The sequence below is a fragment of the Diceros bicornis genome, chromosome 35 (genome assembly GCF_020826845.1).
Source record: "Diceros bicornis minor isolate mBicDic1 chromosome 35, mDicBic1.mat.cur, whole genome shotgun sequence".
NCBI lineage: Eukaryota > Metazoa > Chordata > Mammalia > Perissodactyla > Rhinocerotidae > Diceros > Diceros bicornis.
In genome coordinates, this window is record NC_080774.1 from 7,635,500 (window position 1) to 7,650,242 (window position 14,743).

General features: G+C 37.3%; 1 protein-coding gene across 1 annotated transcript in view; it reads right to left on the minus strand.

Moving 5' to 3' along the window:
* Nucleotides 1-14,683, minus strand: part of KNTC1 (kinetochore associated 1) — a 71,131-nt gene extending 56,448 nt beyond the window's left edge. Inside the window, exons 1-8 of the mRNA XM_058531329.1 lie at nucleotides 14,587-14,683; nucleotides 12,051-12,221; nucleotides 5,347-5,467; nucleotides 3,298-3,413; nucleotides 2,856-2,934; nucleotides 2,218-2,295; nucleotides 1,311-1,345; nucleotides 955-1,065 (exon numbers count right to left, since the gene is read on the minus strand). Of these exons, the coding sequence (XP_058387312.1) occupies nucleotides 955-1,065; nucleotides 1,311-1,345; nucleotides 2,218-2,295; nucleotides 2,856-2,934; nucleotides 3,298-3,413; nucleotides 5,347-5,467; nucleotides 12,051-12,179 (669 nt within the window). The 5' untranslated portion in view covers nucleotides 12,180-12,221; nucleotides 14,587-14,683. The remainder of the gene's footprint in view (nucleotides 1-954; nucleotides 1,066-1,310; nucleotides 1,346-2,217; nucleotides 2,296-2,855; nucleotides 2,935-3,297; nucleotides 3,414-5,346; nucleotides 5,468-12,050; nucleotides 12,222-14,586) is intronic.
* Between the last annotated feature and the right edge of the window lie 60 nt (nucleotides 14,684-14,743).

A 14,743-nucleotide genomic window follows, 5' to 3' on the forward strand; every position in this document is an offset into this window, starting at 1 on the left:
ATTTGACAAGTAAAAATGTAAATGCTATAATTCTATTGAATATTTGCCTACTCCTTGAATATGACAGTAGATGTTTTTCCCAAAACATTCAAAGAAATTCAAAGAAACCATGACCAGAGTAATCAGAAGTTACATATTAATAATGTTACTTTTCATATATAACATTAGACATTATACAGAAAGGTATACATTTTGAGTCGTCTTTCCAACAGTGGTGACTGAATTGTGCTTCTCTATATACATTCTTGTCCAGTTTCCCATTTTACTAATAACATATACTCGTAAGTAGCTTAGCTAGCCAACATTAAGAATAACGTAGAATCATTTATCATGTAGGGATTAAATTAAAGACCTTTTACTCCTTAGGACCATAGAGGTTCTTAACCTAGCTTATTTCAAGATTTAAGGGATCTGTGAACTTAGGAAAAAACTTACAGGTGTATTTTCACTAATCTTTACCTGAAATTTAGCATTTCTTTCAATTTTGAATATAAGCAAAAATAAAAAGTAGAATCAGCAGTACCTTCGACTTTGTCACCAATAGTTATTACACCTCCTGCTAAATATGCTATAATTTTATTGTGATACATAACATTTTAAGATAGCTGTAATAATGTGATTTTTAAAAAATCTATGATGTTTATTACTGAAAAAGTCACAAGAACTAGTATAACTGTGGAGTTTTCTGTTTTTGTTTCTTGATATTATTGTTGTTTTTGCCTATGCTTATAATTAAAAGATGCTAAATTTCAGGTAGAGATTAGTGAAGATAAAGATGCAATATTTTTTCTAACATAGAAACTTACGTTTACTTATTGAGTTAATTTTATGACCTTAATTTTATAATTTTCCTGTTTCTGCTAATATTAAAATTTGTTACTTAACCAACACTATAAAGTTTTAATGAAGAAACACCTCAGAGAACAAAAAAGGAAATTTTATAAAAAGAATTACCCCAATTATCACAGGGATTTCACTTGCTAAATCTCCAGCCACAAGATTGAGACAACCAAGAGTATGATAATTTTCAGTAGAAATAAAACTGGACTTGATTTGTCCTTGTAACTGCAAAATTTAAAAAATAAGAATGTTATATATATGCTCCACAATCCAAATTTCTTGAAAAGATTGATAAAAATTAATTTAAATCAATCAGTTATAGATGTATTTTTAAGTAGAAATGTTATTAAAATGTTATATCATGCTAATTCTCGAAATATCAACCAGCAGACCAATTATATCCAGAAACACTCTTTTAAACTTACATTAAATGTAAGTTTCAAGAAGACAATATGGTTTTGTTTTCTTACCTTTTTTGCTTTATTGAAGTCTACATTCTCAATTGCTGCATGAAAAAGAGAAAGCAGGCTAAATTCATAGTATTCATCTATGAAATACATACAAGCCACCCCTTTTGTGTCAAGGTGAAATTATACATCATGTAGTGAAAAGAACACTGGTCAGAAATTAATAAGGCAGTGGTGATTTTTCAGTTTTGCCCTTGACCAATGATATAAACTGACATTTCATACTCAGGGCAGCAGGCAGGCTGCCTTACAGTGCCTACAGTGCCTCTCCATACCTTCCCTTACCATGTTGCTTTCTACTAACCGGGTCTTCTCTCTGCTCCAACTCTCCTACTCTTCATCACTTTGCACTCTGTTTTGGAAGAGTTCTTTTACTTGTCTAGCTCCTTCATTAAACTATAGAGAACTACATATCTTAAATCTTGTCATATTCCCAGGACCTTGCACGTTCTTGGCACATAGTAAATTTAAAAAAAATATTTGTTGAATACATGCCTCAAACCAATTCCTCAATTTCTCCCAGCTCAGAGGGACATATGGTCCATACCACTCATTAGCACATACTACAGATTACTGTGCTGTATTGCTAACACTTATATAGCCATTCCAGTTTCCAGGTTCATTTATTACACCAAAAAGCATTTGGTAATAATAACCTACACTATGCTAGTGTAGGTTTTGTCTCCCCAACTAAACTGTAAACTCCTTGAAGGCTATAAACAAGTTATATTTCTTCAGATTCAGCCCTAAAAGTGGAGAATAAGTATACTATGAATACTTAAAAGTATACTCAGTATCATAGAATGCAATCAAACTAAATATGCTTAAAGAGAATATTTTAAAATTTACCTGGAAAACTAGTAAGAAACATTGTTGCAAATCAATAATAAGAAAATAATGCATTACTTACCTTGCTGAATTTTTACAAGCTGAAGGTTTGTAATGCAAAAAAACCCATTGTTTGTAAGAAGCAGCATATAATAGGTACCTAGTAAAATAAAATCAAAACCAGTTTCTCTAAAAGGCACGTGGATATAAAATTTAAGCCAGTATCTGGAATTAGCTTAAAAATATGTTAATTTGCTCAAATAATATAGTAATGATACAGATAAAGCTTATTTACAAATAATTGCTAAGTTATTTGCAAAAATAATGTTATCTTCTTTGCAACTTTTATAAAAAACCAAACTTGTCAGAAAAAAAATCTCAGATACATATTAAAATAAATTAGGGTCTAGTTAATATCTGTTGAAAATAGGATAAATATGCTGAAACCTACAAAAACATTTTAAAAGAATATAATGCTTCCTTGGTAATCTATAGAACTCTCAAAAGTGTTAAAATGAATTTAGAATACTATATTTAGAAAAAGTACATTTAACCTCTGAAAAGAGCTAAAATAAAAAACTTGTTTGTTTCTTACAATATTAATTACATCACTAGTAAATTTAACATAGCATAACAATTAATTTACATAATTTATTAACTTTAAATCTGATTTTTTGATTATTAGTTAGAAGCCATTCAAAAAAAATTCAAAAAACTTACCTTCATTTGAACCATCTTTCTCAATAACGAGATTCCGGTAAGTACACTGATCTTCATCACTAGCTTTCTGAACAAAAGCCTAATTGCAAATTAATTTCAGATGATAAGATTAAACCCAGGAAAATACAATCAAGGAATATATTCTTTAAACCCTAGACTTATCAATTTTCATGAGCAATAATTCTGCCTATATTCCAAACATCTTAGTTTTAAAATGGAAAACTATTTTGGACAAGCATACTAAGAATATCTTCAAAGCTTACTTTTTTAACTTTGCATTTACTTCATATGTTTCTGAGGCATGATTCTTAAACTTAATGTAAAGCAATATTATTCTTTTAATTTAAAACACAAATTAATTAATGGTTTGCTGCAGGTTTAGTTGTCTAAGAGATAACTTAGAATTTAGATAATGGAAATGAAAAACATAACAGGGTCTTACGTTAGTGAGTAATGTTTGCTTTGACGTTACATGAATCAGATGTAAGTTGCCACTTCTCTCCCCAACCAAAAGAAACTTTCCTTCTTGACACAGGCCAACTACATCCACTTCAGTATCTGAAAATTTCAAATCAAAGTTACAAACGTTTATTTTCTATATAAAAAATTGCAAATTTTGTCATTAAAAGTCAACTATCTGGGGCAGGCCCCGTGGCTTAGCAGTTAAGTGCGCGTGCTCCGCCACTAGTGGCTTGGTTCGGATCCCAGGCACGCACGGACGCACCACTTGTGGGGCCATGCTGAGCCGGCGTCTCACATACAGCAACTAGCAGGATGTGCAACTATGACATACAACTATCTACTGGGGCTTTCAGGAGAAAAAGGGAAAAAAAAAAAAAGTAGGAGGAGTGGCAATAGATGTTAGCTCAAGGCCGATCTTCCTCACAAAAAAAAAAATTCAACTATTAAGTTTCTTCTAAATATTTTTTTATTTATTTTTATTATTTTTTATTTTTTTGTGAGATCAGCCCTGTGCTAACATCTGCCAATCCTCCTGTTTTTTTTGCTGAGGAAGACTGGCCCTGGGCTAACATCCGTGCCCATCTTCCTCCACTTTATATGGGACGCCGCCACAGCATGGCTTGCCAAGCAGTGCGTCAGTGCACGGCCAGGATCCGAACTGGCAAACCCCGGGCTGCCGCAGCGGAGCGTGCACACTTAACCGCTTGCGCCACTGGGCCAGCCCTAAATATTTTTTTAAAAATGGTGATTAAAGTAAAAAAGAATGCTACTGACTCTTAGTCAAGAAATATTTACTGAGCACTCTTTATATGCTAAGCATCGTTCTAGGACTTTTGCATATATCTGAGAATAATAACAAAATATTTCTTCCTTTATGGAGCTCAAAAGCAGAAATAGATGATCAACAATTAGCATAATAAACAAATTGTAAGACATGTAAGAAGGTGATAAATGCTATGGAAAAGAGAAAGAGTAGAGCAAGGTAAGAGAGCTCAGGAGAACCACGCAGTTGCAGCATTAATAAGAGTGCTCAGGATAGCCCTCTTTGATAAGGTGAGATATGAACAAAGACTTGAAGGAGGTGAGGAAGTTAGCCAAATGGATAAAGAAGAACATTCCAGGCAGTGGGCACAGCTGGAGTAAGGATGGTCAAGTGGGAGCTTGCCGCAGTTTGCACAACAGCAAGAAGGCCAGGGGGAGTGAAATGGGGGCTGAGAGGGGAGGAGTAAGAGATAAAAGCAATAGCACGTAAATGGCTTATGAACTAAAATTATTCAGCAGCAATATCTGTATACAAATGTATGACATGTTAACACAGCCCACTGTTTCTTTGATGAACGGTGAATCTTGTGGACTGATCAGGGTAGATACCTTAAGATTCCACAAAATAAGAGTTTTTTTGCCTCCATATTGTTATCAAGACTGTGTTCTCAAATGCATACCTTTCAATTCCTTTTCACTTGTCTAAGTTCTTGCAAACACTTCAACAATCACCCTTCTGTCAAAATTTCTACTCAAAATAGAAAAAGCTTTCACAATATTTTCACCTATTTTCTAGCACAATCACTGCTTGTCCCTTAATTTACACTTATCCATGTTTGCACATACTTAAAGCTCTTTACTTCCATGAAGAATTAATTCATAAGTATTTCGAAAGCTTTCTATAGTGCTATACATTCTAACAGTATTCAAATATCTGTTTATGATAATGAAATTACGTACAAGATTCAGGAACTTGAACACAATTGGGCTCACCTGTTTTCTACAGTACTTTAACACAAAAACCATGCAAATAAAGTAAACTGTTGCTTTACATGTATGTTGCCCCTTAGACTTATTGAGAGAAGAGATCATCTCAGTGTCCCTTGCGTCGAACTTGGCACAAAAAAGGCATTCAAGATCAATTTCTTGAAATTAGTCCAATTTCGAGTCTTAGAAATAATGGAGTAAAGAAAAGGCAATGCAGTAGAAATTGGTAGCAAGATATATTTGACTTCCAATGTTTTTTACTGCATTATATTAGACTTACCAAATATAAGATGCAATTGAAGTGATCTACAAATACTGTCAAGCAGTATCACGGACTGATCTGCCACAATAATAAACCCATCACTTAAGCTGCATGCTTGTATCTTTGGATTTAATGAGGCCTGTGGGAAGGAAAAGATGACTAAAATAAAACTTTTTTATATACATTTAACAATACTTATCAGTAGTATCATCATCGTCCCAAGCACTCAAGTTTAAAACTTAACTTGACAGGCCTTTTTTCTTTAGCCCATATATCTACTTAGTCAAGTTTTTCTTTGCATAGCATACCTTGAATCCATCCAAGATCCAAAATAGGGAAATAGTCTGGGATTGCTAGGAAAGGGCAAAGGATTCCCATGCACAAGTCTTTGTTTCCCAAGAGTTGATCTTATGCCTGTAGGAGCCATAGGCATTAACATAAATGAATGAACCAAGACTGGCATAAAGTCTTGGTGTCTGGGATATGACAGGGAAGGGCCTGTGGTATACTGTTACCTAGAAGGTACAGGCCCCCACAAAAACTAAACAGAGCAAAATCAGTCAGATTAAAGCCCTATGGAAATGAGATGCTGGTGTGGCTACTAGACCTTCCAATTTACCAAGAAAAGCTAGATCTTTATGTGAAATGTTCTGATTTTTAAATATTGGCAGCTAAGTCAACATCTTTAAAAACACTATGCAAGCCAACTATGAGTCTCCAGTTTTCAGCTTCTGTTGATTAGAGCTTCCCACACATATGGATCTTGAAGCAGTTGGACAGCTTAGTGGTTAAGAATGCTCAGTCACTTACGAGCTGAGTAATCCTGTGCAAATGCCTCAACTGACTCTCCTGTAAAACAGGAATAATACTACTACTACTCATAACGCTGGCTTGTATGGAGATTAAATGAATTAATTCATGTAAAGAGCTAGAAGACAGCCTTGCACATAGTATATGCTCAATAAATGTTAACTATTCTTATTCTTCCCTGGCTTAGTTTTAAGCCCATCAGTTCATTTTATGCCTGTTTTAATGGTCACCTTCTCCAGGTGTAATTCTTGAAAACTCCACCACATTCTGATCATTCTGATCCCTCTTATACTCTTGTAACTTGCTTCTTTGACTAGTGAAAAGTTGCACAGAAGAAACTGTGCTATACCTCCTAGGGACCTACCCATTCTGTACTCTCTGCCTGGACTGCACTTCTCCCTTCTTTTTTTTTAAGACTTTTATTTTTTGCTGAGGAAGATTTGCCCTGAGCTAACATCTGTGCCAAGCTTCCTCTATTTTGCATGTGGGTCACCGCCACAGCATGACTGACGAGTGGTATAGGTCCGTGTCTGGGATCCAAACCCGCGAACCCAGGCTGCTGAAGCAGAGCACAGCAAACCTAACCACTATGCCATGGGGCCGGCCCCTTAAGACTTTATTTTTTAAGAGCAGTTTTAGGTTCATAGCAAAATTGAGAGGAAGGTACAGAGATTTCCCATATACCCCCAACCCCACACATCTATAGCTTCCCTCATTATTGACATCTCCTACCAGATGGTACATTTGTTACAATTGATGAACCTACATTGACACATCATAATCACCCAGAGTGCATAGTTTACATTGTAGTTCACTCTTGGTGTTGTACATTCTGTGGGTCTGGACAAATGTATAATGACAGGTATCCATCATTATGGTATCATACGGAGTATTTTCACTGTCCTAAAAATGCTCTCTGCCTATTCATCCCTTCCTCCAACTCTCATCTCCTGGCAACCACCCATCTTTGTACTGTCTTTTCCTTTCTCAGAATGTCATATACTTGGAATCATACAGTATGTAGCCTTTTAGATTGGCTTCTTTCACTTAATAATATACATTTAAGGTTCTTTCATGTCTTCTCATGGCTTGATAGTCATTTCTTTTCAGCGCTGAATAATATTCCATTGTCTGGATGTACCACAGGTTATTTATTCATCTACCTAATGAAGGACATCCTGGTTGCTTCCAAGTTTTGGCAATTATGAATAAAGCTGCTATAAACATCCATGTGCAGGTTTTTGTGTAGACATAAGTTTCAACTCCTTTGGGTAAATACCATGGAGTGCAATTGCTGGATGGTATGGTAGAGTATGTTTAGTTCTGTAAGAAACTGCCCAACTGTCTTCCAAAGTAGCTGGACCGGGCCGGCCCCGTGGCTTAGCGGTTAAGTGTGTGCGCTCCGATGCAGGCGGCCCGGGTTCGGATCCCGGGCGCGCACAGACGCACTGCTTCTCTGGCCATGCTGAGGCCGCGTCCCACATACAGCAACTAGAAGGATGTGCAGCTATGACATACAACTATCTACTGGGGCTTTGGGGGAAAAATAAATAAATAAATAAATAATTAAAAAAAAAAAAAAAAAGTAGCTGGACCGTTTCAATTCCCACCAGCAATGAACAAGAGTTGCTGTTGTTCCACACCCTTGACAGCACTTGGTGGTGTCAGTGTTCTGGATATTGGCCATTCTAATAAGTATGCAGTGCTATCTCATGGTTTTAATTTGCATTCCTCTGATGACATATGTTGTGGAGTATCTTTTCCTGTGCTTATGTGCCATCTGTACATCTTCTTTGGTGAGGTGTCTGTTAGGGTGTTGGTCCATTTTTAATCGGGTTGTCTTTGTGAGTTGGAAGAGTTCTTCGTATTTTCTGGATACAAGTCTCTTGTCAGATAATGATCTGCAAATATTTTCTCCCATTCTGTGAGCTGTCTTTTCACTTTCTTGACTATGTCCTTTGAAACACAAGTTTTTAATTTTGATGAAGCCCAATTTATCTATTTTTTCTTTTGTCACTTGGGCTTTTGGCATCATATCTAAGAATGCTTTGCTTAATCCAAGGTCACAAAGATTTTTTGGATTAATTTCAAATTCCTTTTTGTTTATTGCTGGCATACAGGAAAGAAGTTGACTTTTGCATATTAATCTTGTATCCTGCAACCTTGCTATAATCGCTTATTAGTTCCAGGAGGTTTTCTGTTGATTTTTTGCATTTTCTATGCAGACAATCATGTCATATGCAAACAAAGACAGTTTTATTTCTTCCTTCCCAATCTGATGCCTTTTATTTCCTTTTCTTGTCTTACTGAATTAGCTGGGACTTCTAGTACGATATTGAAAACCAGTAGTGAGAGGGGTCATCCTGGACTTGTTCCTGATCTTGGTGGGAAAGCTTCTAGTTTCTTACCACTTAGTATGACGTTAGCTATAGGTGTTTTTGTAGATATTCTTTATCAAATTAAGGAAGTTCCCTTCTATTCCTAGTTTACTGAGAGTTTTTATCATAAATGATTGTTGGATTTTTTTCAAATGCTTTTTCTGCATCTATTGATATGATCATTGCCATTTTTCTTCTTTAGTCTGTTGATATAATGGGTTATATTGATTTTTTTTCCAGCTTTATTAAGATATAATTGGCAAATAACATTGTGTAAGTTTAAGGCATACAATGTGATGATTTAATATACATGCATATTGTGAAATAACTACCACAATAAGGTTAGTTAACACATCCATCACCTCAATATTGATTTTTGAATTCAAACCAGCCTTGCATAGCTGGGATAACTCCCACTTGGTCATGGTGTATAACTCTTTTTATATATTGTTGGATTCAATTTGGTAATATTTTATTGAGGACTTTTGTATTTGTATCCATGAGAAATATTGGTCTGTAGCTTTCTTGTGATGTCTTTGTCTAGGTTTGGTATTAGGGTAATGCTGGCCTCATAGAATGAGTTAGGAAGTATTCCCTCTGCTTCTATCTTCTGAAAGAGATTATAGAGAATTGGTATAATTTCTTCCCTAAATGTTTGGCAGAATTCACCAGTGAACCCATCTGGGACTGGTTCTTCCCATTTGGGAAGGTTATTAACTATTGATTCAATTTCCTTTTGTTTTTTTTTTTTTTTTTTGGTGAGGAAGATCAGCCCTGAGCTAACATCTGTTGCCAATCCTCCTCCTTTTGCTGAGGAAGACTGGCCCTGGGCTAACATCCGTGCCCAACTTCCTCTATTTTTTTTATATGCCAGATGCCTGCCACAGCATGGCTCAATAAGCAGTGCGCAGGTCTGCGCCAGGGATCCGAACCTGCGAACCCTGGGCTGCTGAAGCAGAGCACGTGAACTTAACCACTATGCCACCAAGCCGGCCCCATGATTCAATTTCTTTAATAGCTATAGGCCTATTCACATTGTGTATTTCTTCTTAAGTGAGTTTTGGTAGGTTGTGTCTTCCAAGGCATTGATCTATTTCATTAGATCATCAAATTTGTGGGCATAGAGATGTTCATAGTAATCAAGCATTGTGTAATGATGGTGCAGTCAACGACGGACCCCATAGTGATGGTGGTCCCATAAGGTTAGTACCATAGAGCCTAGATGTGTAGTAGGCTATACCATCTAGGTTTGTGTAAGTACACTCTATGATGTTTGCACAACAATGAAATGAATTTCTCAAAACATATCCCTGTCATTAAGCGACACATGACTGTATTTTTTTTTTTTTTTTTTTTTTTTTTGTGAGGAGATCAGCCCTGAGCTAACATCCGCCAATCCTCCTCTTTTTTTTTTTGCTGAGGAAGACGGCCCTGGGCTAACATCAGCGCCCATCTTCCTCCACTTTATATGGGACGCCGCCACAGCATGGCTTACCAAGCAGTGCGTCGGTGCGCGCCCGGGATCCGAACCAGCGAACCCCGGGCCGCCGCAGCGGAGCGCGCGCACTTAACCGCTTGCGCCACCGGGCCGGCCCCTGTATTTTTTTTTTTTTTTTTTTTTTTATTATACTTTGAACATCCATAGGCTCTGTAATGATGTCCCCTCTCTCATTTCTAATATTAGTAATTTCTTCTCCCTCTTTTTTTCCTAGTTAGCCTGGCTAGAAGCTTATAGATTTTATTGATCTTTTCAAAGAACCAGCTTTTGGTTGCATTGATTTTCTCTACTGATTCACTGTTTTCATTTTCATTGATTTCTGCTCTCATTATTTCTTTCCCTTTGTCTATTTTGGACTTAATTTACTCTTCTTTTTCTAGTTTCCTAAGGAGGAAACTTAGATTAGTGATTTTAAATCTTTCTTCTTTTCTAATATATGCATTCAATGCTATAAATTTCCCTCTAAGGACTGCTTTCACTGCATTCCACAAATTTTGATAAGTTGTGTTTTCATTTTCCCTCCTTTTTCTTTAGGCCCAAGTCAAGTGCTAGTTTCTTTATGAAATGCTCCTTAAACTATCCCAACCCACAATAAGCTCTCCATCCTCTGAATTTCTACTGCATTTACTGCCTGTACCATTCATTTGGTAGTCAGCATATGCCAACTTGCATAGCTAACTATCTTTTATTGCTGGTGTCCTGTCTGCTTAACTTTAAGGAAACATCCTAAAAAAGAAGGGATAATATGTCACCTTATGTTACAAGTGCCTAGCATAGGGTTTTGAACATAGCATCTGCTATTGCATGCCTGGCAGTTTTGTATGTGCTGATGAGTGATGCTCCAAGCTAATAACAGATGGTTCCTAACTGATTCAAAGCTCAATACACACACACTGTTATTTTTCAACAGGAGCCCTCAGAGGTCAAGAGAGGCCTGGGCCACTTCCATGTTTTAAGGCTCTTAGTAATATTAAAAAATAAAGAAACGCCACTTTCTCACTGCAGAATTTGTGGTATACTTTAAATATTTGCCTTTAACAAATAAAAAATGTAATAACAAAGAATACAATTTCTTTGTACTCATAATTAATATTTATAAATTCTGTGATTCATGGTATACTAAACACAGTACAATCCCGCAATAGGATGTAAGCTGCATAAAGAATTTCTTTTTTTAAATCCTATCAGCCAGTTTCTTTGAATACATAGAGAACCTCATTTGAAGAAAAGTCAAAAGCCTACATTTGAGGCCCTTTATGAATAAGGTCCCCAGAGGAGGCCCTGCCTTTCAAGCCCCAGAAGATACAAAACTTGTCTCTAATAGTTGGTATCTTCTTCCTTTCTCTCTTTTAAAATTTTTTCTTAATTAGAGAATTCAATATTACATTGGCTTACTAAGGGAAGTAGAAGGATCCTAGGCTATAACCCTGTGAGAAAAGATCAGGTGTATTCTCTCTACAAGAAACCTTTGTTTACCAGGATCATCAATATCTTACCAGAAGCAAATTACTGAAAAGGAAGATCTAAGGTGAAAATCTAACAGTCATATTTTCTGTGGCAGGCAAAGAATAAGGTTTCAAGCCTGGATTGAGACTGGTGGGATTATCATTAAAAGAAGAAAGTTAAAATGTAGAAAGAAATGCTTAGAAAGAATAAACTTCAACCTCAGCAGAATGCTTAACTCAAAGGTGGAGTATGGGAGGAGCAAAGGATAAGGGAGGGACCCCAGGGGCTTCAACTCTACTGGTAATGTTTTATTTCCTAAGCTGGTGGTGGATATTCTTTGAATCATTTTATATACATTCTGTACATCCAAAATGTCAAGAAGAGCTGTGAAATGTTCAGTTTTGGAAATACTAATCTTAAGATGATGCAGAGGGAATTCAGATGGAAATTTTTAGTAATCTGAGACTGAACCTTGATTCCCTGAGAAAGTGCCATATTCATTCACAAAACATTTACTGTGTGGCTACTAGGCTTACTAAGCACTCAGTAAAAATTCTGTGAATGAAAACACTCAGCATCATAATAATTACCTTTTCAGAGGAGACCTTTGCTAGCAAATCTACTTGATATAAAGCAGTTCCATGTTCTTTTCTTGAACCAACACTTAGGTACCCACTTCCTGTATCATCACTTGTTAGCAGCTCAATATCATTCCACATGTTTCTGAGGTTGTCTTCCTGAGTCAGGAACCACTGATTTCCCTGTGACAAATGTAAAATTAGAGACCAAATTATATTGTTGCATAGAATCCAGTTATTTGGGAAATGAAAAAGCTTAATCAATATATATATCGATAAATAAAGACTTTTCTGTCTTTGTGTTATTTCTGTGGTCACTAGACACTTTGGACCAATAAGATAAATGGAATTAGAGCTAAGATTATCACCAGAGAACAACATATTGGTTTAGGAACACAAACAAACAATTCTGATCTTACCAGTGTATCCTAGAGCTTCCAATATTTTGTGTGCCTAGCTTGAAATTATAAGTTTTCATTTGAAATAAACCTTTAATCAATATAGCAATAAGTAGCAAAGTCTATGAAGTCAGACTGTCTGGGATATCTTAGGATGGTAAGGTTCCAGACAAACTTTAAAAAAATGTCCATTAGGGGGCCGGCCCTGTGGCTTAGCAGTTAAGTGCCCGTGCTCCGCTACTGGTGGCCTGGGTTCAGATCCCAGGCGCACACCGACGCACCGCTCGTCCGGCCATGCTGAGGCGGTGTCCCACATACAGCAACTAGAAGGATGTGCAACTGTGACATACACCTATCTACTGGGGCTTTGGGGAGAAAAAAGAGGAGGACTGGCAATAGATGTTAGCTCAGAGCCGGTCTTCCTCAGCAAAAAGATGATTGGCATGCATGTTAGCTCAGGGCTGATCTTCCTCACAAAAAAAAAAAAAAAGTCCATTAATGTTTCAGTATTGTTGTGTAAATGAAAATGATAAGGGGGAGAGGAAAAAATTGCATTAGGTTTCTGACTGGACCAAAGAGTATATTTGTAATCAGAAGAGAGTCACTTAACCATCTCACTAGCAAAGATTTATATAACTCATTTCATGTGTGCTCTGGGTGGGAGTTAAATACTAAATTGAAAAACAACCCCGGATCAAGATTATTATCAGGGAACAATAACCAAATAATTACAGTTGTTTTGATAAGTGCTAGTAGAAATATGTTTTAAAATCTATGGAAGGTATAGTAAGGGAAGGAACAATTTTCGACTTGTGCTCTTTCACATTTACTAGCCAGTTGTCCTTGGGCAAGTAACTTAATCTTTTTGTTCCTCAATTCTCTAACCTATAAAATAGGAATATAGTTGAACATACCCGAAAAGGTGGTTATGAGTTTTAAACATTCACAGAACAATGCTTGGTTCATGGCAAGTACTCCATTTTAAGTGTGAGCTAATTTATTACTGTTATTGGTGCAAGCAGGTAACATTTGGGCTAGGAATTTAAGGTCACAGGAGCTTTTTAAATGTAGGGAAAGAGTTCTCACTAAGAGTGTAAACAAGGGTACAGAAACAAAACATGTTGGAATAGACAGTAGTTTTAGTGAGTGGCGTTTGAGTGGGAGGTGGGAGGAGACTAAGAAAGGAGGGAGAGGTTGGAGTGAATACTTTTATGGGTTTCCGTGTCCTGCATCTGTAAAAATAGAGAAATATTATCAACCTCCCAGGGCTGTCACACTCACTCATTCAACAGATGTTTACTGAATACCTACTATGTGCTAGGCACTGTTCTAGGAGCTGGGACTATAGCTGTCAAGAAGACAGAAAAAGGTCTTTGTCATTATGAAGTTTATATTTTCGTAGGAAGGACAGACAAAAATAAAATAGTAAACACATACTGAGTATGCAAGATAGTTTTGAATGCTTATTTAATCTGCACAACAGCCCATTTTACAGCTGAGAAACACGAGTCAGGGATTAAATAAACGGCCAAGGTCACCTAAAGCGAATAAATGATGTAGCTAGATACGACTCAAATCCACGCCTGCTGTTATACTGCCTCCCTACAAAAGGATACGTATACGCACAATTACAAACCATGCTAAAAGTTGAAGTAAACAAACAGCGCTCAGATGGATGGGAGGGAGGGCCGCGTAAGAAGGACCTGTTTGGGAAGGGAAGGAGATGACACCTGAGCTGAGACCCGAATAGCAAGAAGCCAACTATGAAAAGCTCAGCAGGAGGAGCGATGCAGGCCGAGTGCAAAGGCTCAGAGGCTGGAACGAGTTTGAGGCGGCTGCCGGGCCACAGCAAGAACGCAATATTGAGGGAGCTAAACGAATCAACGAGTGACATGATATGATTAACGATTTGAGATCACTCTGGCTGCTTTGTGGAGAATAGATTAATGAATTCAGCGAAATGAAACTGTCAGCTAGGCCTCCAAAGCATAAACGCTCTCAGCTGGACACCGGCGCCAGCAAGAACCGACTCCGACCTCTCTCCCGCCAGAGTCTTAAGGGGAAAACACCCGGAACTGACCTGACGCCGCTGCTACTTCGACCTGAACCCACCCCCAGATCCCTACAGCAGCGCGGCTCCCCCTCCTCACCTGCAATTGAAGAGACTAAAGAGGAACACTCAAGTTAATTGCCCCTCTTCCTGACTTCCATAACCACCCCTAATCTCTTCAGGTTCCATCCCACGAGTTTAAATTGGCGGGAGAATACCAAGCCCAACCCCTTTTACGGCGGCCGGGGGAGGCCAAG